Below are 23,121 nucleotides of genomic sequence, written 5' to 3'. Positions count from 1 at the left end.
TGTTTTGAGTCTAATATTTTATGGATGTGTATTTGTTTTGTCTATAAGCCTGAGGGAGAGGCTCAGCAGTTTGATATGGTGTGATGGGGACTTTTTTTGGTCAAATCTTGGATTACTGGTTTACATGGTTTACAAGGGGTAAGACCAATTTGAAATATGGATTTGGGACGACAGGCATGAATGAAGCCCGCTGTGCACAATATGCGGCGAGTGACTGCAATGAGTCAATGAAGCCTTCCAAATGAGTGGTTTGTCAACAAATGTGTGTGCATTGAGAGTATCATACTTGGTGGTTGCAGCATTGCTAAGGCTAAAAATGATTCAGTCTTTGGGATTCTCTAACATTGAAGCAGTGCACGTGGCACCGTCGCCATCATCTGACATTGGGCAGGGCAACGAAGGACTGGTCGGCAGTCAGTTACAGGGCACGTATCGACAAACAATGAGTGACATTCAGACCTATTGGCAACTGAGAGTCTTTGATCAACCCAGCATGGACGTTTCTCGAACGTGGGGTGGCAGGTGGAAGGCCAGGCAAGCACAAAGATACATGACGGATCAAGAGTTTGACGACAAGGTCAAGAAAAAAAGCCATTTATTGCAATGATGCAAAAAAGAGCCTAAACGTCGAACGCTTTTATTCTCCCCTCAAGTCAAAGTGAGCGTTTCCGAGGCAAAACGCAGCCGACACGAAGCTCTTTGCCGAGGTCGGATTTGAGAGTTTGGTACTGGGGGCAGGTTACCAAAACAATGCGGCTTGGAACCGTTTCCCCAAATGCAAACCTTGATACGAACAGAAGCAAAAGACGAGAACCCCGCACACCGATTTCCGCCCCACATTCTTTTCTGACATCGTTGACACATACAAAGAAAAAAACAAAGTACCACAGAAGAACTTTGCAAATCCAAATCTAATCTTGTGGTCAGAACTGACAGCAAAGTATGAGGACGCCGCAACAAAAACACGAGCGCTTTCTTCACGCTGACAGGGACTCCACCGGAAAGACGAGAATGACAGGACAAGTGTATTGGAAGTGCCACATACCGTAACACGTGCTCGGATGGATACTCGCCAAGTCTCGTACCAGCTTCCCTTCACGTTCGAGAGTCATGCAGACCCGAAGGTTCTCAGCAGCGCTTAAATAGTGACACTTAACAACGGGTTTCCAAAGTGGGGCACCCTGAGAGAGCCTCCCCTCAAGAGAACCTCTCCGACAAACGAGGGGGGCCGGGCATCGATACTGCTCAAGCGGATACAATTAAAGGGACTCCCCATCGACGCCGGACGAAATGGGAGACGGAGGGCTGAAATCAGAGACACCAGACTGAACCCGAAGCAACAAACACGTCTGGAAGGTAGCGCGTTGTTGGACATGACGCAACGACGTCGCAAGCAAAAGCCAAGGGCAAACGCCTTAACGGTCGGAGACCGGAACCTTCCTACTGCATTCTGAACATGGCCGATCACGAGTATTGCTTTAGCTTCAGGTCCGTGAATGACACGCGCGTGCATGGCCATTCATTTTCTCCCGGTGAGACCTCGGTGACGGCGACATTCGGCAAGCAAGCCGAGGTCGCCGGCCGAAGCTCGAGTTTGAGCGCCCGCAGAGGTCCGAGATAGGCGCGGCACTGATCTCTTCAAAGTCACAAGCATTTCAAAGACGGTGAAAGAATGAAGACGATGGCGTGCACGTGACTGCCGACGTGTCCTTCTCTAGTCCGACATGTGCTCAAGAAAAGGAAATGCTGGTTCTCAATCGAGGAGCCCAGCGTTGCTCCAACTGTGCGTGCGCGCCACAATCTTTCAATCTTGTCACCTTTGCGTTTGTCTTCCTTCCCCCCGACATCGACCATTTCGTCTGGGTGAACCAACGACAGCCGTCTCCTGACATCTAGCGATCTCAACACCAGCTCAAATATTCCACAACCCACAAATCGGCCACGCGGACAAAGGCCGTTCGGCCGATGTTTCTTCTTCATCTCAAAACACGTCAATGTGGTCGCCCGCTGCCCCCGCTGTCCCTTTTCACTTCAGTGACCCGTTGACGGTGCAACACAAAGTTTCACCCGGGAACAATTTTTTATCCGGATGCGCAAAGGGCGACGCTCGAGATGGTTCTGCCTCTACTCGAGGGATCCCGTGGCCAAAAATGGCATCGACAACCGCTCATGTAGAACCGCAACACATTTAGTGGCGCATTTCCTCAGACACGATCCCTTTCTGAGCGCGAGTCTTTTCTTTCCTGACTCTCAAAAGTGCGACGCGGTTAGTGCGACCGCTTCTTTCCTCACCTTCCGTTTGGATCAACATACCGTATTGGCCCGAATATAAGACGGCCCTGAACATAAGACCACCCCCTCTTTTTCAAGACTCAAGTTTGAAAACGGACTTTTTGAACACCAAATTAATGTTTATCCAGAAAATAATTACAGTACATCTGAAAAAAATGATTTCAACAATAAATTTGAGAGAAAAAGCATGTTATTTTGCCTTATTCAAATCTAAAGTGCAATCACATTTGTAAATGAATGGCTTCTGGTTTTTGAAATAGAAATTACATAACTTCTCCTCAGCTGCCGGTTAACGTGGCCAATCTTCGATCCACTTTTCTCCAGATTGTCGCTACGTTTCTCCATTTTCTGTCATCTTTTCTATTATTTTCTTCTCTTTTCCTTCTTACCGCTATTTTATTTTCTTCGTGCTACCGCTATTTTTATTTTATTCTTCGTGGCAGGGGTTCACTTTGGCCTGGGGAGTCTAGTTCAGCATTCGCTTCAATGATATCTGGCGCCCTCTAGCGTCGTGAATGGGTATAATGTCTAGACCCCGAATATAAAACGACCCCCACTTTTTCAGTCTTATTTCAATGCAAAAAACACCGTTTTATATTCGGGCCAATACGGTACCTGCCAGAACAGACGAAAGCAGTGTCAAACTATGCAGACATGTACAGTATCGCGTGCGAGTGCGTGTTGTATTTGGTGATTTCTTTTCAACGCCGCCGCTCCGTTTTAAGCACTGACAAAAGCTCATTTGGAACACGGCAGAATGGGCGGGCGACAAACAGGTCGGATTGCAAGGAAAAGAGGGCCGGACGATATTCATAGAATTCAGCGTGATCCGACGACGTATGATGCGCGACTCTCCGCGAAGCTAATACGCCGTCGTCTACACGTCCGCGATGGAAACAGTACCCCAAATTCGGGTATTCCGCGCCAAACCAGCCCAAGCCAACATCGCAAGGTTAAAATTGCCACTGTCCTCGTTGCCGTCATCCCTTTGAAATGGGCAAAAGCGGACACGCGTCTTTCGCAGGACGGCTATGGCACGTCCCGTCACTCGGAACGACAGCCACGTTGGGTTGTCGTCGTTTTCTCAGAGGGAGGAAAAAAAAGAGAGGCCTTCGAGCATCAATGACGAGCGTTTGAGGAAATGCGGCACCTTTGGCGTGAATGTCAAATCTCTCAAGTAGCCGTGACGGTTCCCCCACCGTGTCTCTTTCATGCACGTCACTTGAACCTATTTGAACAGCTGAGGCGGCAAGAGCGTCGCTCGCGCGCAAAGGCCACGTGGATTTCATTTCACCGAACGAGACGGGAATCGAAAGCCGATCTTTTGATCGGGTGCGACCGGAGGCATTTTCCGTCAGCGTCCACAAGGATTTCCCGACGAGCCGCTTCATGTTCATCCGTGTCCCGCCAAACTCAATATTGGGCGTGTTTGGGGGGTTTGGGGCCATTCTGTAATTTGGCTTGGCTTTCCCAACAGCCTTTGCCTTGGTCCGTCTCAATCGGGAGATGAGAGGCAGTCGGCGAACCTAGACGTGCGACACCTTTTGCGTCTCTCTCGCCTGTTTGATGCTGTACAGCCATTTAATGACTCTCGCGTTGCGCTCCACGGCGGAGATGCCGTAAGGGACTCGCTGGCCGGCCTCGTCCTCCTCGTCTTCTCCCTCGTCGCCGTCCGACAGGCCGTCGTTGGAGGAGCGCCGGGACCGGTCGCAGTCCGAGGAAATCATGGAGGCCGATCTGAAGTTGAGGCTCACGATGTCCGAATTGGCCCGAGCAAAGTTCTCGGGGCCGACCGCCTCCAGCTCCTCTGGGTCGAGGCCGCAATAGTTAAAAAAACGCTCCACGTCGGCTCCGGCTCGGGCGTACCTGTCCGACAGGTCTGACTTTGACCTGTGCAGAGAGGAGCGGCGCGCGACGGACCAAGTCGGCTCCGCCTCCGGGCCGGGATCCGTCGACGGATTGGCGACGGCGGCGCCGCCAATCTCGCGCGCCGGCGGCTGAGGGCTCGCCTTGCTGCCGGGTGACGGCGAGAGGCTGGGCCGAGGGGGCGGCAGCGACAGCGAGAGGGCGGGCGGCGGCAGGAAAGCGGGGTTGGGTTTGGGCGGGAGCGGCGGGGCCGAGGAGCTGCCGGATCGAGCCGTCCGGAGCGGCTTGCCGTTGCACAGCCGCAGGAGGTCCGAGGAGGAGTGCGAGGTCAGCAGCGGCGGGAGCGGAGAGCGCGAACGTTCCGCCAGGCCCCCTCGGCCTCCTCCTCCTCTTTCATCCGGCACTCTGCTGAGATTGAGGTTGGCCACCGGCTGCGGACTGCACCGTCCGCCGCTACTGCCCGGAGGTACCTTCAAGGAATGGGGAAAGGAGCGCAGGGAATGGGAGGTGCTCGGACTCGGGGCCGACTCTTGCGGGGGCTCGTTCAGGGCCATCGTGGACCGGTAGGTCAACGGCGTCCTAGGACCGGGAAACAAATGGACACACACGCGCGAGTGAAAAAGACAAGGGAGGACCACGTTTTGGCGGGGAAACGGAAGGGTTAGATGTCAAAAGAATGCGGCCGAATCCGACGCCGTTGGGCTTTGGACCGGGCGCATTCGCACATCCGCGCTTCGCAAAACCGTGATGGATTATCGTCTGACACTTTCGGCTCTTGTTGGTTTTGCGGGAGTTCCTACTTTCGGTTCTCGGCGGATGAACTCCCTTGACGGGTCGCAGCATCCTGAAACCGTTTGGGCGCATTCGGTGGAAGAGCGGGAAAGACGACGACATTCTCAAGCTCACCCGGCGGCTACCGATAGGCGTCACACTTCCAATCGATCCAATGCAATCGATTGGCTACAAAGAGTTGCATCAAGTTCAAGCCGAAAGCCGGACATCAAAAGCCGCCAAAGGGAATTTTCGTGTCATTGAAAATAGGTCACCGCTATTTCTACTTTTATTTTATATTATATATATATATATATATATATATATATAATATTATTATAATATATATTATATTCATATTTATATATATTTGAGACAAAGATGGCAGGAGTACACGTTTTGACTTGAATCTCCGAATGAACAATCCTTTGGTCAACATTGCCTTCTGAGGGGGGACCAAGAGCCCCCGGTGTTGGGGGGCGCAGAAACGGCGCCACCTCCGATTCAATGTGAGCCAGGAAAACCGACAAGCCAAAAGAGTAGCGCCGATTACCCTTTTTACCTGGAAGGCGTCCAACTCCTGGTCAGTCCCCCAGATGACCTCATCCAGGCAGCACTCTTGGCTCCGCCCCCGAGTCCTTCGGAGCCCGTGCCCGAAGACGACGACGAGTTGAGGAGATTTTTGAGGATCTCCAGGTTTAAATTCTCCCGTTTGCTGCCGGCGCTACTCGGCGCGCAGGTGTCCGACTTGGCGTTGTTATTGGAGGCTTTGAAAGGGACTCCGCCGGAGGTCCTCTTGGATTGAAGGCTGTGAACGGTCGCGGGCTTGGCCAGAACGGGGGGTTTGATTGGTTCCTGTTTTGCGTTGATCACCTCTTGGCTCTTCACATACTTTGCTTTGTCGGCTTCGAGTCTCTCGACGGCGCTGAGCCGCTTCGGGTTGGGTTCAACCTGAAACCGATACGCGCCACGTCAACGGCGAGCAACCGTCAGGTTGTGATTTCAGTCAAGTTTGAGTGAGCGCCGCACCGAGTGAAGAAGCAGTACCTGTCTCCGGAAGTAGTCCGGGCCTTTGTTCAGGATTCGGAGGGGGACGGTGGAGCCGAAAGGTGTTGCGGTGCCAGCGGCTTTGCTATCTGGCAGAGCTGGAGACAGGGTCTCTGTTGGCATGGCAACGAAGCGGCTGGGGTGGCCGGCCGTGGTGGCGGCGGGAGCGGGGGGACTGACAGAGGGCGGGGGCACTGAAGCACTCCCAAAACATGAAGACACTAAGTGGAAAAGAGAGCCGGCAAGGCCCCTCCCCTCACCGACGCCTCGAGGAGCCGCGAGACTCCGACCCGACCGCGGACAAATCTTTTCTCAAGTGCTTTTTTTGCCCAAAGAGGAATCTTTGCTTTTAGACTTCGGCGCGACACTCCAAGCGGTACGTTGACTGCTCTCTACCGGTCGATGGCGGCGCGAGTCGCCGGCGACCGATCCATTCAAGCGAGGATAAGCTCCAAGGCCCAACGGAAGAGACGAGCAATGCCGTGCGCGCGCGCGGGCGCGCGTGTGCGTTTGTGCGCGGTCGGGCGCAGGAGTATGCGGACAGAGTTGAAGGAATACCAGAAGACGGGGAGTCACGCAAAACGAACCCCCCCGTCAGTCAACACCCTCGCTTCAGCGCTCCTCACTGTCTGAAACAGAGCAAAAAAGCGACAAAAGAGACAGCCGGCCGGGTCAGCCATCATGTTCGGAAGGACATCAAGTAAAAAAGCCAACGTGTCGTTAGCAGAGCTATACCTGTGACGTTTCAGAGCATCGCAGCTTGGATTGAGGATTGAGACGACCGCTTGGGTTTTCCACACTTGGTCGTGTGCCTCTTTCTCCTCCTCAGAAGCGACTGCAGCAGTCAAAAACACAAACATTGACAATCGCTCAGCGACAAAAGACGAAGATGTCACAAGTACGGCGGCGGTACAGTTCACAGTCCGAGGGAAAGTCCTGAAAGTACCAGATGGTGAAGCATCCCGCCCAGAGTCTGCTTCCGGCACCAACCGAAACGTCGCCACCGCGTGACGCGATCAACGTCGGCGCGGCCGCTTCTCATCCGTGTTGCCTCGGACGGCAAAGACGGCAAGAAGCAGCGGAGTGCCGTGCGTCTTGTGAAAAAGTGAAAAGAACGAGCGGCCACGTCACCTCCGACTGCCGTCGAAGTCAAACTCGCCGGCCGATTCCTTCTAATCTTCTTACAGGCTTTCGGCTAAGCAAGACAGCCACTTAGTGATGCGAAACCAACGCCACGTGAATAATACTCGGTCATAACGACAACTGAAACAAGCCCCCCCCCTTCCAGCGGTGTCCTGTCTTTTCCTTGAAACAAGTATTTGCAAGAAACGACCCCATCTTCAGCTGCTGATTACTAAAGAATGGTCAAAGGTTTTTGGTTTTTTTTTGTTTTTTGGGGGGGGGGGGGGTTCCTGGTGAAAGACGCGGGTTCAAGCTTTCACTTAGTAGGTTCTACAGCTAGAGAACTCCATTTCCTGTCAGCCTTGAAAATGATCCAAATTGGCAGGCAGCGGCTCTCCCGATTGGGAAAAAAACGACTGGCAGGGAATTGTTGACAGTATTCGGAATCGGTATTAGGAACGGGCCTTTCCTGTCACAAACGCACCTAATTGTGTGGTTTTGCAAGCTGCTTTTAATGCGAGAGTGACACCCGTAACCTCCTAGCATCCAAGCTTCACAATATAAAGCCCAACAACAACTTGCGCCTAAATCCGAGCCGCAGCTGTTTGACTCAAGTATGGACCAGACCATCAGGAACAGATGCTACTGAGGAAATCTGCTTTACGTAATAATCTATTATCTAACATCGCTGTCAACGTACAGCGTATTCAACAAAGCCCGAGGATGAGCTCGTGCTCACGGTGCGGATCGTGAGCTGCCAAGCGAGTGTGGGCGACTCATGCATTCGATTTGATTTTTTATTTCTTTTTTTGTACCATTGAGAATCTCGATCCCTGATTAAAAATCCCGTCTCATGCCGAGTTCGTAAACGCGGTTTGAATGAGGCCCTGCCACCTTCACTCTTTCCGGCCGACCATAGTCCGATCCGAGTTGCGAGCGACAGGCAAACACAGAAAAACCATTTCAAACTCAAACAGATCTCAATGACGCGTGTGTGGCGTCTTGTTTTCCTTTCACCAATCACCACGCCGTGCGTGCACGTGGCTCTGTCGTTTCTGTATTTGGCTGCGGCGTGGAGCGCAAGTTCTTGATGCCGATTGGCCGTTGCCAACGAGGGACACGCTGGGCCCACCTGGGTCAGCCTGAAATAAACAACGATGCCATGTCGACAAACTCATTCATGTTGTGCCGCGGGTGCGTTCTGTTTGTGTGTGCGTGAGGTGGCAGGATCGCCTAAAATGAAAAGCGTTCGATTGGGACAGTAGTGTGTGCCGTGAGCAGACTTTGCTGCCCATCCAATAGGAGGCGACGTGTCAAATGTTGTGGCCTGGTCGGGGATTTCTCGTGATTTCGCCCAGACGGGGTTGGTTTGGGAGTTTTTCCCTGCCCTCCTGGTTTAGGGGCTACGGTCAGGGGATGACGATCGTGAAGATTTGTCCATGATGGGCACGGAAAGCCCGAAGAGACTCTTTTTGTGATTAAGGGGGAATCGAGAAATGCGATTCTGGCAGAGCTACGTCAAGCTTATCGTTACAGCCTTCAATCACGAGAGTCTCTCGAGCCTTCGCGGGTCCACAATTGACGCAAATCAGCTAAACCTCCCAACCGTCAGTTAGATCAGGAAAGCGGCAAAGAGGCAAAGGCAGAAAAATAAAAGGAAGAAAATGGAGGAGGCCTCATCAATTTTTCCCATGCGAAAAGTACGGTCAATTGTCTTATGAGACAGAAAGCTCAGTGCAAGCTAGCGCAAGCTGGCGCACGCTAGCGCAAGCTAGCGTTGCAGCTTTGTTTGCTGCGAACGTCCCGTCTCCGCTCTCAATACCAGTCAAATCGCAGCCTTGGTGATGAGAAATCAAATCGCGACTACATTGCAAATGCGATTCATCGTTCATTCCCAGTTCAGATGTGTGCTCTAGCTTTGAGTGCGGATACGGGTGTTACTCATTTAGAACGAGCTGCAAAACCTTTTCAGCAGATCAACCTCAGGCCAACCAGCGAAAGTCCGATCGGAGGCAGGAAAAGGCCCGAGCGTGTGTTGGCCCGCACTAAACAATCCAGCGTTAGTCCATCATGAATGGCGACAGAAGAAGCGCTGCATTGTGAGCGGGCTTTGCGCCGGGGCCCCGCTGGAAAGCTCCACCATCGGCGACATGGCAACATTTGCACCCTGAAATGAAGAACACGCCCGCACCAAACCACTTTCAGTGCAAGCGGAGGCATGCGGGGGGGTTCCCACGACGCCTCGGCCTCCCCGCTAAGTTCAGGGGTGCCGTAGAGGAGGTTCCATCGGGAAGTCGAGTCTCAGATTCAGGAGGATTCGGAACAGTGGACCAGCTCGACAACTGTGCAGTCCATGGGAGTTGGCCCGACCGGTCCGCATGTGCTTTGCGTTTGATCGTGTCCCTCGGGGAGTCCTGCGGGGGCGTGCATCGGGAGGGTGGCTGACCAAAGTTCGGTCCCCGTGCGACCGATGTCAGAATTTGGTCAAATTTGTTTCATCGATGATCGGATTCCGCCAAGACTGCCCCTTTGTCACCGATTCTGTTCAAGACCTTTATGGACAAAATGTATTTCCCGACACAGTTCTGGAGGTGAGGGAGTCCCATTTTGTAGCTGTCAGTGTCATGACGATGTCCCTCTTTTTTTTTCTCACCACCACTTTGCAAAATCAAAATAGGGCTCTTTATACGGCCCTTGAGGGGGGGGGGGGGGGGTTGACCGACCGCGCCACCTCGTCCGATCCAAGAAGCGAGCGCTCCCGCGTTGATGTTGAGCTCGCAGAACGGAAACCGGAAGCTCAGTCGGACCCGTGTCGGGTGACTATCGAGCGGCCGTTAGGCGGCGGCCAATAGGCCGTAAACACAAAGTATACCTGCGCGCGCACGCGCCTGTGTTGCAGCAAAGCGACGCCGACCCCCCCACCGCCATCACAGTACCCCCCTCCCCCGTGCCTGGAAGCAAGCCGCGTCGCCGCGCCGACGCACGCGCACACCTTTCATCCGCATGCGAAAAGCTCGCGCGCTCACCACTTGGGCTATTTCTCTTCGCCGCGATCAAACTCCACCGTAACGAGCGAACGTGAACGAGCGGTCGCCTGCACGACAGTTCGGAGAACAATGGCTGTCTTCCGACATCGCAGCAATTGCAAGAAGTCCCGCGTGCCGCGCGCGAAGCGCTTTCTGTCACAAGGCGGTAGGCCGACGGCGTTCGTCGGAGGGTCCTACCTTGATGTTGGGTCCGGGAAAACAAAGGATGCGGCTCGGCTCGCCATCAGCTCGGTCGTTGCGTCCTTTCGGCCTGACAGCATCCTGTTCGCAGCCGGCAGCAACGAGGTCGCGTCACTTAGCGTGAACACGAGTATGTCCGCTCACGGTTTTCACAATAAAAGCGAGCATGCTCCGCCACGGTTATTTGATAGCCGGTCTGAAAGCGGACCGACAACGAGTTACTTCAACGACACGAATGTATTATTTTCCAAAAGTCATGAAATTTGAAGCAGGCGTTCAGAAAGGGCCGCGTATCAGGAACGCATTTCGCATTGAGGCTGAGGCGAAGGCGCCAAACGTGCCTTTGTTTTGAAAGTCACTATTGAGAGCTTGGTTCGGCAACGATCCGGTGTGTAAGTAGCAGTCTTGGTGAGACAAATCACAGCAAAAAACAACAACAACAACAAAAAACGGAGAGCTTGCCGGAAGAAAGGATGCATTTCTACAATCCCCCTGTATTATGTAAATGCTTTGACACATATTGTTAAAAGCAATCCAACTCTCTGTTTGTATGCATGATGATTTTGTATAATTTGGATGGTATTTATTTTGCATCCCGGGGAGCAGCGGTAGGGTTTAGCAAGTAACGCATTAAGGTAACATTTACATTTACTCAGGTTAGTTTTGTAGTTTTATTAATTATCATTAGTAACGGTACTACAAAAGTATCTCGAAACTGAGAAGCGATCAGAATTTCTTCCAGTTCGTGAGCGGCAGCCTAGAAATGCAGACTCATCGCAGTACCGGCAGCGATTGAGTCTGGTCCCAGTCTAATCCAGCTCGGTTCTGAGGCGGGGCAAACCTGACCAGACAGTGAATTGAACCAATCGGCGAAGAGGAGACGTGACGCCAGGAAAAAAAATCACGCCTCTTCTGAAATGAACGCTTCCAGCCGCTGGGGTTTCCATGACCCCAGATATTGCTGGTGAGGTTATTTCAAAGTGAAGATGATGTTGATGTCAAGACGCCATGCATGATGTGAGGTCGGCCATCTTTGAGCGCTTTCGACGCCAACCACTCGCCGTCAAAATCGACACAAATGCCAACACAATCTGCGGGGCACGTTCAGCGAAAGATTTGGACTTGTAAGAAACGTACACATAGAAGCGAAGATGTGTCCTCACACCTATTTTCATGAGCTTTAAAAATTCGAGTTGGAATTGGGACAAAATACCCTCATGACTCAAGGAAGAGAAACACAGGAAATGATATCTCACTCCATCCATTCTATGAACCGCTTTTCCCTCAGAAGGGTCGCGGTCGTGCCAGAACCCGTCCCGGCCGTCGGGCAGGAGGCGGGCTACATCCTGACCCGGTTGCTACAACACTCTTCCAGACAAATATGAGATGGATTCTCCCTCTCACAGAGGTCTTCCTTCAAGCTTCCAGTCTGGAATCCGTTTCGCCAGACACATTTAATTGGTAGTACCTCAAGAATATCAAAGACCACCCCAAATATCACCGACACTGCTCTGACTTCCACAGCTGGAGAGAAAGAATCAAGGGGGGGGGGGGTAGCTAAGGATCGCTAAGTTTGTGCTTGCTGAAAGACAGTGCTGTTTCTCTCTCATGACACACGCACACACGCGCACGCCGGGGCCATCCACAGCTTCAGAAGCTCTGCTATGCGTGCCAAGCCTTTCACTGTTACCTAGCAACAGGAAGAAACCAGGCTATGTGGATGGCTTCCCCCCCCCCCCCTTCTCCTTCATCATCATAGATGCTAAAATGGATCCATCCAGACTATTGATGTATTCCCGTCAGCTCTTTCGACCAGGCGCCTGAATGCAATCTTTGGGAATAAATATACCGTAGATGGATGCATTTGAGTCTCGTTTTTCTGCTGCATGTCGGTCACAAGTGGAAGTCTCCTCAACGTGACCGTCGGACTGCACGCAAGCGGCGGTGGTTCTTTGCATGCGTGACGTGCAACCCGATAGGTCGACATGCTCGTGGGAACGGTGAAAATAATTTGCAGCCCCGAAGGGTTTTCCACCACATAGCGACTTGATCTGATGGGGAATGGTCGCCCTCTTTAGAGTAGGCACGGACCGGAAGCAGATTGTGACGCTTTGAAAAACTGAGCATAGATATCGCAGTGTCGTGAGATTTGTTGGATGTATTTGGAGCATCATTAAAAAATCCCAATGTCCCATCCAATGGCATTGTTAGGCCCATTGTGGGGGTGCTAAAGCCTCTCAAAATGCATTTTTTTTTCATAAAAAAAAATCATAATTATTTTGACCGCCGCTCCAAAAAAAATCTACAGAAAGTCTTGACAAAATAATTTAGCATATTCACCTAAATACGATCAGAAATCGGTGGACATACTGTATACATGTTTGTTTGTGCTTAATAAGAAAAAAGGCAACACATATCTCCTGTATTTGTGTACCGAAATGGTGGATCTGTTTCGGTTTTCTTGAAATTACATCAAAAGAATCAGGCAAGAATTTTGTTGCAACGAAACAAACGCGGGGATTGAGTCTTTTTTCCAGGACGCAGGGTTGCAGTTCCCCAGATGGCCACTGGAGGGCAATAACCTGGCTCGACACGAGTCTCATTTCGCATTCGGACACTCGCCCAAAGCCGAAAAACAAAGAAGTTGACTTTGAACCACAATTCACTGTACCGGCGTGATTTGTGGTTACACGTTGAACATTTAGCCGATGCCTTTCAATGTTTTCAAGACACCAATTCAAACACCACTACACAAATGCAAAATGTATTTCAAATTGGAAAACCCCCCAGCCTCCATCTTTTTTTGGTGTCGCAAAAAACAACAATCAAGTCCATCATAGAATGCAGGCCCGCTCACATGCCTTTGTCAGTGATACGCCGAACAAGAATGGAGAATGTGTGTGTGCGTGTGTGTGTGTGTACCCGCACGCATAGCAGAACTGATGCGTGCTGTTGGAAATTGGAAGGAGGCATATGTTTTCGATGAGCTTGGCTTTCATAAGATTTCGATCAGGTTAGCACCGGAGCACTGAAGGCATGGTTTGTTTTCCTTCCTCCAGCTTTACAAATGCACGAACAACACTTGAATGTCATTTCATCGTGTGCCTTGGATGAATTAACAGAGAGTACGGTGGGACAGCTTTCAATGAGTAGCCAGGGTTGCAAACGTTCCACCGGCCCCCGGGGCGGCCACGCAAGCGGGCCGGGTGGCTCCCCCGGAGCCCTTGTGCAACGCCTCTGGACGCCCCCGCAGCTTTTCTCGCTCGCTTTCAAGACACGGTCATTGTCTTTGCCCCCCACAAATTGGTTGAAGGAAAAGAGGACTCAATGACGTCTGAATTCAAGAATCAAGCATAGCTACTTTGAAGCTCAGGTTCAAAACTAGGCTCCATGCCAGTGATTGAGGTCGTTCAGAGAGTTTTGGCTTGGTTTTTGTTTTTACCCTCTAATTGCCTCGTTTTTGTTTTTTTGTAGTGGATGAACTCCAAAGTTCAAGTTTTCCAGAAACTTAAGAGGTTGGATGATATCCAATTTGATATCGTGTCAATGGGAAGCTTTCACTCAATTCTTCTCAGTTCCAAATTTACAAATGTTCCTTTTCAAACCACTGGATGAAGTGAGGAGAACGCTGGGAAATAGCGCACGCACCCTTTTATGATCGACAAACTCAATGTTTGTTTGTGTCTTTTGTATGCGTTTGTATTATTCGGTCAGGCCTTGGCGCCGTCTCAGCGTCACGCTCAGAATGAAGAATAGTTGCTGCGGTTGCCTGGTTGATTTCTTGAGCATTTTTTTCCCACCCTCAAATTTCTTGCGGACTTACTTGACCCCGAGTGGATGTGGGGGGGGGGGGGGGGGGGTGAGAATGCAAGAGTGCTTATGCATCTGCGTGTACATACAGTGTAGAACTCGTGACCTTATGCGCCGTCAAGCCACATGTTGCCTCCGCCGGAAAAAGAAAGTGTGGTGACATCCTGGGTTCTTCGGAATCTTGAGATGACCGAATTAGCCCCCCCCCCCCATGCCCCCCATCCCTCGGCAGATTACTCCTTGCCAGGATGAGACTCTGCCTGCTGCTCAGATTTTCGGGCAGCAATATTACCTGAAGAGCAAGCGGCGAAAGGAAAGCTAGGAGCTCGGCCCAAGAATATTTGCTTCCAGCAGCGGTTGAAGGTGTCAAAACGTTGCATTTGGCCGCGCGCCCGCTAACTCGGCACGCCTCTTTGCGAAAGTGCACCGCTGGAATGCGAGTATTTGCATCAGATCGTTTCACTTGAGCAAGCGCGCCTGTCGCCTGCTTTGTTCTTGCCCGCTCGCAAGATTTCCCAAAATTCGGACACGGCACAGCCCCCTCCCTCATGTTCCCACACTCACTCTCTCTCTCACTCTCTCAGTGACTGACTGACTCTCCAAATGGGTCCCAGATGTTCACCGTTCAACTCAAAGCGAGTCTTCCACAGGAAGAATGTGAGGAGAAAAATAATAATAATCAGAATAAATTCCTCCGGCAGTTCAAACGTGTGCGTGTCGGGTTTGTGCATTCCTCGGCTTCTTTCCGCTCTTGGGGCAAGTGTGTGTGTGGGGGGGGGGGGGGATACTGACAGGCACTCGGAGTTATTACACAGCAAAACGCTGATGGAGGGGCTCCCGAAAAGCACGCTTTGGGAGCCCGCATCTTACGACATCCGGATGTGGAGAAAAGCCGGGAAGCGGCAGGACGCCCCGTTCCGATTGCCGCATCGCCAACCAGCGGTTGTTCCGCGGCGAGCAGAACGTGTGAAACGTCGCTGAGGTTTCAGCACCTGCAAATTCAAAAAAGAAGAAGAAGCGTGCGCAGCTTTCTTTCGTGGGGCATCACGAAATTTCGTGGTTTTGGGTCACTAAGAGGTTCACTACGTTTTGCTCTCGGATGTTTGGAAACCCATGGAATCGTCTATCCGAGATTCGAATCGGACGTCGGGAAGTCGGTTGCTCGAAAAGCGGCTCTTGGGCGGGCCTGCTCGAAACCAACGCCTTCATTGATCGAAGCAAACGACATTCATTGACGCGGTCTTCGGGCTGGCCGGCCGCTACTAAATTTTGCAGCGCCGTCCGAGGCATTGCGTTGATGAAAAGGCTTTTGAAAACAAAGAAAAAAAAAACGGGCCCAATGTCAGATTCGGCCATGGAAATGAACTCCAAAAACAAGCGAGCGGTGGTGAGAGCTTTCGCCGTCATCCCGTCGTTCTGCGGAGGGCTTCCCCGAGGCGTTTCGAAACGAGGAAAGGATTCCAAAACCACCCGAAGGAAAATCTCTGGCGGGAGAAGAGACGAACTGGCAGGGAAAACAGATTGTCCACTTTCTCTGCGGCAAAAGTCACAGTCAGAACGATTTGTTCTGTGCCCGCCGACGACGAGCGCGCAGATGTTTTGGCACTTTGCGGGGGCCCGGCGGCGTCCGTGCGGACAGCGACGCGCTCTCGCCGTCGCGGCGAGAACCGGAGAGTTTCTCTGGCCGAGTGCAGGCCGGCCCCTTTGGAACAACGGCCCCCCCTTGCCGCCATGGCAACCAAGGCGCGCTTCTGGTCCCGAGTGCAAGTCGCTTGTTGCGTTGCGGGGCAGTGGGGCATGCGTGCCGTGGGAACGCCGCGCGGGCCGCCGGCCGTGTGGGAGGGATCAGTCGGCGCAACCCAGGGGGCGGAACCCAAATCGGTTCCGCCAGATTCCCATCCCTCACTCCTGTGAAGACACTGCAGCCTCAAACTCAGGAGGGGGGGGTGGAAGCTCGCTCCTCTTCCCGTGTTTAGCGACGTCACGGCTGCAAGGGGAAAGGAATTTACGTGCTGTTGCAATATGTCCCCCTTGAGAAAGGTTCTTTGTCTCGGAGTCTACTTGTCCGCTTGGATGATGACGGCAGCAGGTAAAGAAAGCCGCGCGCCGCAGCGCTATACCCGGGCTTTGTTTTCGCGGCCGACCTCGGTCTCTCACGCAACTCCGATTCGCATTCCTTTCTGGAATCTGCGCCGCACAAGTGAGCGTTTGTTTGCGCGAAGTGACGCGCCGAAAGCCGAGGCTTGCTCGCGCGTCAAAGTCGCCGAGATAAACTTGAACTTCACTCGCTTGGAAGTGCGTACTTTGGTGACTCGAGAGTCAATGGTGTCTCTTTGGCGTGCGCCACTTTGAAGAAGCGGCGCCTGATGAACGCGCGCCGGGTCAACCCGGGTCACCCGAGCATCTGATGCGTGACAACATTGAAACTGACTGATCACCTGAAACCTCATATATACATATATACACACACACACATATATATATATATATATATATATATATATACACACATACACACACACACACACGCTCGGTACGAAGGATAATTGGGGTCGTGAAACGTAACGGCAACTGTTCGACCTTCTCTTGCGTATGTGATGACAACGGTTTGTCCCTTGGAATTGACAGAATCTAGTTGGGATTCTTTTCTGTGCAACTTTGGCCAAAAAACGGGCTCGCGACGTTTGACTCTGGCTTGTCGAACGGAGCGAAAGGCTCGTCCGTGCGATTCGTGGCTCGGCGAGATGTTTACTTCCCTTTGCTTCACATCTGCTCCATTCCAAAAGCGTGACTTCATTTACGGGCCGCTGACGGGAAAGAGTGAGTGGGACGACGCGGCGGGCGTTCCAAGAGAAGTGCGGCGCTTTCGCGATGAGGCCCCACCGATGACGACATTGCCTTGTCCGAATATTGTGAAACGCTTGCAAAACGTGGCTGACGAATGAATGTCAAAGAAAGACACGGGGAGGGGGGGGGGGCATGATAAACGGCAACGGCCGGGCATTGCCGTGACAATGCCGCCCACGCCGGAGTCTTTTCAGATGACTCTCCCACTTCTTTTCTTTGATAGACTTGTAGGAACTGGGAGACGAGCGAGTGGAACTTTCTTTTGCCCTTTTTATGTCTCCTTGACCGCAGCTCGCAGAACTCGGCGCGGGCCGTATTGCCGTTTTACTTTCCCAAGTGCAGTTTGCGGGTGCAGCCCGAAGATCTCCCTTCCGCTCCTCCGAAATGGGCACGGATCACTTTCACCTTGTGACTCTGAACAGGATGAGCTCCAAAATGCAGAATACAAAGAAACCCCAAAACAATGCACCCAAAGACGGCCAGGTAGAGCATTGCGTGTTTCGCTGTCATCAAAACAGGGATCAGCTTCGAAACGACTGGCGACAAGAGTGAGCGAGCGAATGAATCACGAATGATGATTCTCTGTTGGAATCTCCTCCACACACATTGCGCAATGTCAATGTACAAATGACTCATCGAGCAAGCAACTTGCCACATCTTTTGATTTTGACGCTGTAATTTGGCCCCGAATCAAGTCACGGCATGCGGTCATTCCCGCTGCGCTGACGTAGAAACCGGTCGGCACGTGCGTGAATACCTTTTTGGGGATTATTGATTTATTTCGGGAGCGATGCAACCCAAGCGAAAACGAGCATCCCGCGCGAGCATCATCGTGTTTGTCGTCCGTTTGCAACACCCGGGCCCGGCAAGGGCTTTGAGAAGCGCGAACGGGGAAAAAGGACAAGTGAAGACAATTGAAACGGGATTAAAAAAAAACAAAAAAAAAACAGCGACGAGAAAAAAGAAATCAGCCAAACCTGAGCGTCGCTCTGTTGCCGCAATGAGCAGAATTGGGCGGCTCTCTTCAAAGCGATCCAGTTCACCATCCATTTCCCGGGTGGAGCATTTCTTGACGTCACTGACCGAGCGGAGCAAAAGGGCCGCCGTGTCTCTCCCCCGTCGATGGTGTCAAGCGTAGACCGGGGGTCGGCGACCTTTTCGAAAGCGGAGAAATAGATGAGTGCATCGAGCTTCCACACTGTCATTCGCCCTTTTCAAATAACTTTTGATCAACATCATCATCATCATCGTCGTAGCCTTCAGATGTTGTTTTGTTGTTTGAGTCACATCATTCGTTTTCTCACTGAGAAGCTTTTTCGAGCCTCATCGCGACGGTCTAAAAATGACAACGAAGGCACCCGCACACGATCACGTTGTCGGTTTCACGTGGTTTCCGTGACCGTTTTTTGTGATCTCTTTCTTGAATGGGGAACGCGCCAACAACCTTTGGCCAACACGCGCATCTCGTCATGTCACAGATGGCGACGCGCCCAAGGCGGAGAACGTGCGATGGCTCTCTCTGGATTTCAAAACTCTCCTCCTGTGGTCCGCGACGCCATCCAACTACACCTTCACCGTCGGGTACTCTTGGTGAGTCGGCACACACGGACAGATGAAGACGCACAGACGGGCCCAAATGCCGTCCCTAAGCGCCACTGGCGTTCAGATCGGGGGGCGGGGTTTCCAAATCGCATCCTTCCGCGACTCGCTGTCATCGCCCGCATCAGTATCAAAGCGTCAGCTCCCGCTCCCGGCCGAGCGAGTCCAAGCGCCATCAAGAGGACCGCAGCAGAGATGAAGACGTCTTCAAGCTCATTTTGGCGGTAGCGCCATCTACCGGAGCCACGTTTGCTTTTCGGGCTGAGCCCCACGGGTGGCGACCGTACGTTCCCGCCAAGTGGCTGGTAACTAGCGGATACGCCGCCTCTCGCCGACCCGAGCCCGTAAAGGGAAGAATTGACCATGCCGGCACCACCGTTTGCGTGTGACCTACAACACCCGACATTTTTATTTTTTAACTGCTTTTTATAGCGCTCCGACGTGCCAAATATTGACCGCATGCCTTCTTCCATGTCAGTGCGGTGTGTAACAGCCACTTGCAGGAAGATGAAAGAAAACAGACGATGCGTCGGAGAGTAACGTGCGCGTATGTGATGTGAATCTCAGGGACGACAGCGACTGGATGCGAAGTCCCAACTGCATCCAAATAGCCGAGACTGAGTGTGATCTGTCCAAAGAACTTGAACCCCTGCGCAGGTACGTCCCTCCCGAAACACAACTCTCCGTGACAATTGCAGGAAACGTTCAAGATTACGCGAGCTTTATGTCAACGTGTTTGGCAAAATGGCCGCCCCACGAGATGGATTAAAGCGGCGGCATTTTGCTGCTCACGTCGGATTGCTCAAAGGCAATCATTCATCATCGGCTAACCGTGTTTTAGACCAGTGGGCGTGCTTAAAACATATAGTCATGGGGTTGGGTTCCTCTTTAAGGTTCTCGGACTCACTTATTCCATCATGATGCAAAACATATAACAATGCCGTGAGCGTTTCTACTTGTTTGGTGACTCCGCTGGGCCCGACTCTGCTGATGGCAAAACTTGCGCAATCCGCCAATTAAAGCTGCTGTAATTTGAAGCATATGAAGCTAGCTTCTCAAAATGGCACAGATTTGGTAACGGTCCAGGCCGGAAGACGTCTTCAAGCTTATTTTGGCGGTAGCGCCATCTACCGGGCCCGAAGGCAACACGTTTTATTCTTTGCTTTTTTTTTCCTCCTACCGCGTGAACCGCATTGAGCTCATATTTGCCCGACAGAGTGTTTAAGCCCCTGTGGTGTGGTGGGTTGTCGTGGAGCGCTGTTGCCGGGGCAACAAGAAAACGACGCGTCTTCGGAGGGGTTTGGCATGCATGAAAATCGTCAACCTTTGCACATGCATGAAGCCTGACCAAAGAATCCTCAATGTATTCGTTTGGAGTGCAATTTTAAAAGTCTGGCTCACGAACACCCCCCCCCCCCCCCCTACAATTTCGAAAATACAGGTATACTGACGCTAGCCTAACGTGTGGGTCAAATTTCCCCAGTGTGGGACAAATAAAGGTTATCTTATCTTATTGAAAGACTCTGACCGCCCCCCCCATCCCCCTCTGGCCTCACAAACAGGAACAAGAATAGTACCGGGAGGGAACGGCTGCTTGTGAATTTATAAAAAACTTAAATAGATGGATGGACGAATGAACGAATCGCTTGCTGGCGGAGCTGGGCGGGTCCAGACAGATTTCTGACAGGGCTATAGCGCCCTCCGGCGTCGGCGTAGCGCGATGCACTTTGGGCACTTGATAAAAGAGCCGAGGGGGGACTGCGCGGAAGTCACTCACACCCCCCACCACCACTGTCAGAAGTGAGCCACCGAAAGGTCGATCGTGATATTTTCGCAGTCGTGATTCGGCAAGGACAATGGATGACGGATGACGCAGCAGTGGAAGGAAAATAAAAGGATGCGAAATCCCCTCGCCCCCGGACCCCAAATGACTTTGGCAATTGTGCTTGGGGTCTGACGAGCTCATTCCGGCACATTTTTAATCACAGAAATGGATGATGTTGCAAAAAAGAAATACCGACTAACCATTATGATGGGGTGAAAAATTCAATTGAGTCCAATTAAAAGGGGGTGAAATGAAACAAAATCCAGAACACAAAAACTGCAGCATACAGTACAGGTATATGAGCAAAACACAATATCACAAGAGTCACAAAATGAAAATGATTTGCTCCAAAATGAGACTAGTTAACAGACCTGTTGGCTTTTCTTTCCAACCACTCACTGTCTCTAACTTGACCTCTTCTCGATCGGCGCACAGGACGGCGTTGCTCAGCTGATGTCGCGCAAGCAAACTTTTGAACGCAACCACCGGACGCCTCGAAGTCTTCGACGCCCAGAGTTAGCGCGACGGAACTCGCCTCCTCTCGAATTAGCGGTCCGGTTAGAGCGGAAGTTTTTTAGCACGATAATAGGTCAAGCGTTCCAGGAAACCTCCGTTTAGCGTTTATTCGACTGTCCGTCGAGCCACAAGCAATTTATTCTGAGCAGCTAATTGGATGTATTCCACCTTCTCTTCCGCGGTCAGGATCGTCTGGGTGCCACGATCCACGGGACGTAAATATAAATGCATGAAATAGAAAATCGTTCGCGATTCCGGTAAAACTCAAGCCGATAAAGTCACTTACATGTTGCAGTTTTCGATCCAATGAGAGTAAATAGCGGCGCGGACAGAGTTATTCTGTCGTGTGCAGCGGGACTTGCTTGAGTTGGCGTGACTGCGGCTTCCGTGTGGCTTCCGGGTTCCGGAACTGCCGTTGTTATCAATGTAACATCGTCATCGAAATTTTAATACGTAGTTTTTTTTTATTCCGGGTCAGGGAATTTCCGTTTGACACAAATCCTGAGGTGGCAATACTTAACAGTCCATCAAACGGCGAAATGAAAGAAAATCTGAGCTGAATTGGCCTGCCTGCATTGTAGTGTCTGTCAATCAAACCAAAAGAAAATAAGAACAAAAACAGTCACCCAAAGATCACTGGTAATCACAGTGCAAAATGTGCACTTGTTGTGCGCGTGTACGAGGAGTTCATGCGACTGTGCTACTTTGACAGGACATTTATTGCTGACATCCAAACAGAACCTGACGAGATGACCCACTATGAGGTGGAAGACTTACCTCACACTTACTCGCCGCCCTTCAACCCCTATGGACAGAGTAAGTCTGTTTGTCTGATCTTCTTCACATTTGCGTACCCTCTGCCCGTCTCGGCACGATGGGGTGCAGAGCCTTCGGCCTCAAACTCTGAAACATCCGTAATACTGATTTTCTTCCCGCATTCAAATCCCATCTCAAAAGCCACCTATTCAAAATCCCATCCTCAATTTAAATTCATCTCTTCTTGTATTATTTAACATTTTTAGGTGAGATTAGTGCTGCAAATTTCACCGTGGAAGTGGTGGAAGACGGCAAAGTGAGCGTGACCATCCAAGATCCCCTCACCAGTTTCCATAAATATGGAAAGCAACTCAGCATCAGAGACATTTTCAAGAGTGACCTCCAGTACAAGATCAGCTATTACAAGTCCGGAAATACGGGAAAGGTAAATCGCGTCAAACGCCCACGACCTCGAAGGCAAAAGCCACGAAAGGCAACGACGGCTCGGCTGACTTTGGTCAACCCCAAACCCTTTCGAGCACAATCTTGCTAAAGTCAAATGAAATCTCTTCAGAATTTAAACTAACTGACCCCCACCCCCCAAAAATAAAAAATCCAAGTTGGGACTGCGGTCGACCGGCGAGCACGCCGGTCGGCCTCACGGTGGTGGTTTGAATTGAAATAAGCTGTTGTTGGGATCAAAGTAGTTTTCATGTGACTTTGTAGGCGCTTTGTTAGCGAGAGTGCCTGAATGAAATGATGCTGATGACTTTTTTTTTCCCCCCTCCAATACACGTCTTTCCCCTTCCAATCTTGGGCTCCAGAGAGACATCATATTTGCGTCCAATAGAGGAGAAGTATCTGGGTTGGATGGAGGTCAGAGTTACTGCTTCATGGTGGCCGCTTTCATCCCGTCGAGAGCCAAAGCGTACCAGCAAGGAGCCTGGAGCATCCAGCAGTGCACTCCCGGGCACAAGAACGTCTTTCAAGGTACGCCGCGTCGGCTCGTCTTCGCTGCGGCTCTCCGTGGTCTTACAACGAGCTTCCTTTTCGCCTCAAGATCTGAGTCTCGGAGCCTTGGTCGGCGGCCTTTTCATCCTGGCGATCGTCCTCGTCGTCATCGTCGCCGTGACGGTTGTATGCTGCAGACGCAGAGCAAGAAGCTCCCGCATGTATCAGTCATCGTCAGCGGTGTGATTGCTTCGTCGCTGGGCAATGCGCGCCAAATTTAACCACCGTGTAAATTTGTTTGATATTTTCATCAATGCCCGTTTTTTAGTGGATTGAGCAACAAAGCTCAATTTTTTGTACAGAAAAGAGAATTCCCAAAAGAGACTGAAACGGATCGTATGCGGAGGGAATTTGGGGGGGGGGTGTATTAAACACCGTGTAGTCCATATTTTGGGGTGTGATTTCTCAAAACCTGGACGCGGAGACAGACCT

The 23,121-nt window shown here is 51.6% G+C and overlaps 2 protein-coding genes across 8 annotated transcripts; one reads left to right on the top strand and one right to left on the bottom strand.

The window, feature by feature from the left end:
* Positions 1–578: 578 nt before the first annotated feature.
* fam110b (family with sequence similarity 110 member B) lies at positions 579–21,324 on the bottom strand. Of its 7 annotated transcripts, XM_086128425.1 has the most exons (6): positions 21,209–21,324; positions 17,960–18,136; positions 6,712–6,811; positions 5,977–6,605; positions 5,492–5,880; positions 579–4,737 (listed from the first exon to the last, which is right to left on the bottom strand). In XM_086128425.1, the coding sequence occupies exons 4-6, from the start codon at positions 6,097–6,099 to the stop codon at positions 3,819–3,821; spliced, it is 1,431 nt and encodes a 476-aa protein (XP_085984551.1). In that variant the 5' UTR covers positions 6,100–6,605; positions 6,712–6,811; positions 17,960–18,136; positions 21,209–21,324; the 3' UTR covers positions 579–3,818. The 7 variants fall into 7 exon arrangements, with proteins under 7 accessions (XP_085984551.1, XP_085984549.1, XP_085984554.1 ...); XM_086128423.1 differs by lacking the exons at positions 17,960–18,136; positions 21,209–21,324 and adding an exon at positions 10,323–10,527; XM_086128428.1 differs by lacking the exons at positions 17,960–18,136; positions 21,209–21,324 and adding an exon at positions 10,323–10,527 and having other exon boundaries at positions 5,977–6,601.
* LOC147194826 (tissue factor-like) lies at positions 15,952–23,062 on the top strand. The gene is made up of 7 exons (XM_086128431.1): positions 15,952–16,224; positions 18,461–18,572; positions 19,149–19,238; positions 21,635–21,738; positions 21,945–22,123; positions 22,503–22,668; positions 22,739–23,062. The coding sequence occupies exons 1-7, from the start codon at positions 16,158–16,160 to the stop codon at positions 22,873–22,875; spliced, it is 855 nt and encodes a 284-aa protein (XP_085984557.1). The 5' UTR covers positions 15,952–16,157; the 3' UTR covers positions 22,876–23,062.
* Positions 23,063–23,121: the final 59 nt, after the last annotated feature.

Source organism: Hippocampus guttulatus, chromosome 14, assembly GCF_054856545.1.
Source record: "Hippocampus guttulatus isolate MCC_2025c chromosome 14, RoL_Hgut_1.0, whole genome shotgun sequence".
NCBI classification, from domain to species: domain Eukaryota; kingdom Metazoa; phylum Chordata; class Actinopteri; order Syngnathiformes; family Syngnathidae; genus Hippocampus; species Hippocampus guttulatus.
This window is presented reverse-complemented; position numbering and strand designations above follow the sequence as displayed.